The 5668-nt window shown below is 41.4% G+C and overlaps 1 protein-coding gene across 1 annotated transcript in view; it reads left to right on the top strand.

Moving 5' to 3' along the window:
- Positions 1 to 4047, top strand: part of TYR (tyrosinase) — a 56682-nt gene extending 52635 nt beyond the window's left edge. The window contains exon 5 of the mRNA XM_083840357.1: positions 2836 to 4047. Coding sequence (XP_083696483.1) covers positions 2836 to 3059 — 224 coding nt within the window. The 3' untranslated portion in view covers positions 3060 to 4047. The remainder of the gene's footprint in view (positions 1 to 2835) is intronic.
- The last annotated feature ends 1621 nt before the right edge of the window (positions 4048 to 5668 follow it).

Here is a 5668-nt window from a genome sequence, read left to right as displayed (position 1 = left end):
AGGAAAAGGAAAAGGAAAAGGAAAAGGAAAAGGAAAAGGAAAAAAGGAAAAGGAAAAGGAAAAGGAAAAGGAAAAGGAAAAGGAAAAGGAAAAGGAAAAGGAAAAGGAAAAGGAAAAGGAAAAAAGGAAAAGGAAAAGGAAAAAGGAAAAAGAAAAGGAAAAGGAAAAGGAAAAGGAAAAGGAAAAGGAAAAGGGAAAGGGAAAGGGAAAGGGAAAGGGAAAGGGAAAGGGAAAGGGAAAGGGAAAGGGAAAGGGAAAAGGGAAAGGGAAAGGGAAAGGGAAAGGAAAAGGAAAAGGAAAAGGAAAAGGAAAAGGAAAAGGAAAAGGAAAGGAAAAGGAAAAGGAAAAGGAAAAGGAAAAGGAAAAGGAAAAGGAAAAGGAAAAGGAAAGGAAAAGGAAAGGAAAAGGAAAGGAAAAGGAAAAGGAAAAGGATCTTATGTATTAAGAGTAAGAAATGCTACGTTGCTGTTACCTAGAGCTAACACTCTTCGATAAGAAAGAGAACATCAAGAGTCGAATGCTAAGACTGTGATGGAGGTTAATCACTACTATTTTCCTATCAGAAAGAGCAAGAAGAGGTATTATTGGTGTTAGTCACTAATGGAAGGCTAGATATCAAGCACCAGCATGACCTGCCTTGCTCTTGCTTTGTTATGAACCTAATGATTGAAAGGACAGCTTTAATCGGTGTTCATGGCACCTTCCGGTGAGGATTATCCTTTGACTCCAAGCACCAATACAGAAGGAAATGAGCTGGCGTTGGCTAATGTCTCCCGCAACGCAGCTACATGGGAGCTCCACTCCCTTGACACTTTTCATGGGTAGCCAGCAAACAGTCACTGTGCTCTTGGGCCTTGCACAGTTAAAGATTAAAGCATTATGGTAATGTAGTCCTCTAAATCCCAGTTTGCAGAATTTCTGCAGGGCAGCCAGGCCAGTCATAGGTTTTTGGTGGTGTTTCAGTCACAGGTTACAGATTATAGAGTGCCCTGGGGTGCTCCATCCGCTGACACTCAAGGGTTGCCATGGCAACTTTGTGATGGAGAAGACAAGCATCTTTTGTGCAGCAAAAAGAAGTAGAAAATTGGCAGTGGATGCCAGGAGGTGGCTGTTGCCTTTGAGCTAATTACAGAAACTGTACAGACTGAGGCTGAAAGCAAGAGAAAGACATGTTTGATTGAATATCAGGATATAATAAAATACATACATTTTTTCTGAGAGGGACTGCTGTGAAATGTGACAACTCTTCGTCTCAAAGTCATGCTGTGTTTTACCAGGGAGAAAGTATCTCAGGTTTCAAAGTAATATTGATGGAGGAGAGAGCCTGTTGAAAGACAACATACAAATTTATGAAGTCACTTAAAAATCCTCACTTACAGATAAATTCAACACGATGTAGAACTTTGTGATAATTCTTTTTCTATACCATAAAGACCATATCTGTTATGTATCAACTTTCATCTATCATATGCATTCTGCAATTTGAATAACCGAATTGTTTCTAATTTAGTCATGTTTGCAATATAAACCTGGTAGAGTTGGGTTAAAAAGCATTGGGATTATGGAGTAAAGCACACAAAGTTAAGAATTGCCACAATTAAAATTGTGCCTTTAAGTCATAATTCACCCTCCAGCCCTGTATCTGTGCACTATTTTTAATTGCACACTATTTTGTCCCCAGACCCCCATACACAACCTATCTAGCATCCATTAAGAACCAGTTGTCCAAGCATTTTCAGTTTTGGTTTTCTTTTTCTCAGTTAAGCAGTGTGTAGCCTAATATATGATTTATTGAACACTCTTAAAATGTTATCCTGAAAATGTGTCCCCCTGCGCTTTTCTTTGTGACGATCACTATAGCAGCTGTGTCCTGCAGAAATATTAATTTATATTTACAATGCAGAGAATTCAGTGAATGGTACCATCCTTCCTTGTTTGACAGATGAGAAATGAAGGATTAAAGAGAGAAGGTACCTCATACACAGAGGTTTGCAGAATTATTTCTGAACTCATCAAGAACCTATTTATTTATTTATTTTTAATTCTTAGTGTTATATAGCATTTAAGTGTCTAATGAGGACAGAAGCAGAAGGCTGAACATGCAGACTCTTGTAAATCTAATCTCAGAATACAAAATTGGATTAACTTGAAAACAAGGACCAGAAAAGTAACAACAAAGCATTCCCCAAAATGAAGCCGAGTTGAAGGGACAAACCAACTATCTCCTGCCTAAAATCAGGCTAAATTGGAATATATCTCAGAAAGTGATTCAGACATCAAATGTGGTTTAACTTTGAAGGTACCCCAAACCAAAATCATCTTTTCAGAGGGCAGTTACTTCTACTGAACTGGAAGATGGCAGGAAAATATTTATAATCTTGGGGGGAGAAGCTGGAGGGAGGTACCGCAATTGCCAGAGGCTGGGTAAGTATTTTGTGAAAGGATCATGATAGGCTTAACCTGTTCTTAAACTCTTACTTGTACTCAGCTTCGGTTATTGTTGCTAACAAGATGCTGACCTAGCAGGACCTTTGGCCATACTTTATCAAATTGTTCTTGGGTTACATTCTTACAGCTTTCACAAAACCATAAGGAGCACTGGTGATAGCGAACTCTGCTCCTGACTCTAATACAAAAATGGAGAAATTTTAACTATAAGGACTGAAGGTGTTTCTTTAAAATTGTTTGTAACCTTCAGACAATTTGTAACAATTTAATATCAATTTTTTACTCTGAACTTTTCAGTATTATATAGCCTCTGTTATATAGCCTCTGTAAACTGATACTATATTGCATTATGTAAAACAACCTCTGTTTTTCTCCTTTTTTTTCCAGCACTTGATTCTTTCCAGGAGTTTTTAATACCATACCTTGAGCAAGCCCGTCAGATCTGGCCCTGGCTGGTTGGTGCAGCTGTGATTGGAGGCATAGTTACTGCTATACTCTCCGGCCTCGTCCTGGCCTGCAAGAAGAAAAGAGCAGGAACTTCTCCAGAGATACAACCCTTACTCACAGAAAGTGAAGATTACAACAATATATCTTATCAATCCCATTTCTGAAGACCTCCAGTAACTCAACGATGTTACTAAGGTGCTAATCAAGCATTCAGTGTTTGATTCATGTTTACAAACACCTTGTTGAGGTGTGCTGTAAAAGCAGGCTGGACAGTTTTGTTCCTCATGCCTCTTGTAACCTCCAGTGTTCCAGTAACTTATCAGATACACTCTTCCAAAATCTCTCAGATCCAACATGTTACCATGCTACCCAAGGAACACCTTGTATTTCCAATGCTTGATTAAATAACGCTCCTATGAACCCGACTGGCCTGTGTGTTGGTTATTCAAATGTATAATTCTCTTCTCTTTTATTTGCTTTCTTTCATCTGTAGACTCTGATCTCATAGGCCAATCCATGTGAAGAAATTCACAGGGCACAAGTAGATGCATGGATTTAGTGAGAGGCACCTGACTGCAAGGTCAGTGCTACATTCAGCCTGTTCTTCAGAGCCCTGTAGTTTAGTGAGAGAAATGTGCTGTGTCTCTGAGCAGAGTGAATGACCCAGAGACACATTTTTCTTTTAGGCTATATTTTCCTTCCAGCTTCAGTAATGCCCTGTTTGTCCTTGATTGAACATCAACAGCAGCAAGTGGGCTCTAAGGAACCACTTCTCACTTGTCTCAAACATTCCAGTTAGTTTTCTGCTATATCATTTTCCATTTGTCTGGGGTGCAGAGGGGCTTTTAGGAGATGAAACCTAGTCTCACTGCGTATATCCCTCTTCAGTTTGACTTATAGTTTTTTATATCATGGTTGACTTGTGGTTGCTCAGCATGCACATATTCCATACAAGCAATCCATACATGACAGGTATGTAATTACATCATGAGCCTTAACCCAAAAGAAATACTAATTTTTGGGGATGGAGAATCTAACTGGCTTTCAGTAGTTCCAAAACTCATCTCTAGCAAAAAGCGTAAGTTCACACAGTGGTCCCTGTTGTGCTTTAACATTGTTAGGTAGCCAAGCACCACCATGACACTCTCTCACCCCCCCCCCCCTTAACAGAATGGGGACAGAAAATATGATGAAAAGAACCTCATGGGTTGAGATAAAGACAGGTAGATCACTCGCCAATGACCATCATGGGCAAAACTGTCACAGTGTAAGGGACATAAATGTAATTTAATGCCAATGAATAACAGACTAGAGTAGTAAGAACTAAAAGCAACTTAAAACCACCTTCCTGCCCCATTCACTCTCTTCCATCTCCTCCCCCCGAGCAGTGCAGAGAAACCGGGGAATGGGGGCTGCGGTCAGTCCCTGACGCTTCGTCTCCACCGCTCCTTCACGGTCACTCTCTGCCCCTGCTCCACGTGGGGTCCCTCCCACGGGATGCCGTCCTTCCTGAACTGAGCCTGCGGGGGCTGCCCTCTTCAAAAACTGCTCCCACACAGCTCCGTACCACGGGGTCCATCCGTCAGGAGCAAACTGCTCCAGCACGGGTCCCCCATGGGGAGCAGCTCCTGCCAGGTCACCTGCTCCTCTCCACAGGCTGCAGGGGAATTTCTGCTCTATGTCTGGAGCGCCTCCTGACCTCCTTCTGCACTGACCCCGGTGGCTGCAGGGCCGCTTCTCTCAACATTTTCTAACTTCTCTCTCCCATCTACACCTTGCCATGTAAACCCAATACAGTCTATAAGTGATCTGTGTTGTGAGTCTGGCTCAGAGAATTCCCATCACTGTCTGTTCTTCTTTTAAAAAATTAGTGGATCAAGACAAGGTCCATGCCTATGGTGCTGGAGTGACTAGCTCTGCCAATGGCAATACTGTCATCTGAATTTATTCCAGGCATTCAGGATAGTATTGTGGTGAAAGTGTTACATTTAGCCTCTGGAAAATGAAGTCATGAGCACCTTGAAGGATGTAAGGTCCAGGGGAGTTGCGAGAGGGCTGAGGGAGGGAAAGTGAGTGGGAAGGAAATGCAGACATGGCCTCATTGGAAAATGGGGTAAACATGTCCTTTGACCATTGGTCTGAGCGATATTTCCTAGTCAACAAATGACAAGGGACCTCTCAAACAAGCTGTTCTCTCTCACAACTGCCTTCTGTAAGCATTCTTATGGACCTTTGAAATACATTATTTTTGTATTTTTCATCTGGGCATCTAAATGGATTAATTTCCATTTTGGGGTGATTGCACTGTAATTGGTCTCTGAAGGGCAGGAACAACAGTCCTGCTTAACAAACTTAATTTCCTTTTATGACAAGTTTACCCATCTAGTTTACCAAGGGAAGCCAGTAAATGTGGTCTTTTTGGATTTTAGCGAAGTTTTTGATACTGTCTCTTACAGTATCCTTCTTGACAGTATTTATACTGTCCAGTATACAGCTGGACATGTACACAATGCAATGGGTGAACAATTGGCTGATGAGTTGAACTCAAAGGGTTATAGTAAATGGGTTTACATCAGACTGGTAGCCATACACTAGTGGGGTTCAGCAGGGCCCCATTTTTAGGGCCAGTTCTATTCAATGTTTTTAGAAATTATCTGAATGCAGGACTCAAACGCATGCTAAGCGAGTTTGAAAATTAGGAGAAAATGTTGGCTTCCTAGAGGGAAGGGAGACAACTTGCAGAGAGATCTTGACAAATTAGAGAGCTGGGCAA

The sequence above is a fragment of the Anser anser genome (genome assembly GCF_964211835.1).
Source record: "Anser anser genome assembly, chromosome: 1".
Classification (NCBI taxonomy): Eukaryota; Metazoa; Chordata; class Aves; order Anseriformes; family Anatidae; genus Anser; species Anser anser.
This window is presented reverse-complemented; position numbering and strand designations above follow the sequence as displayed.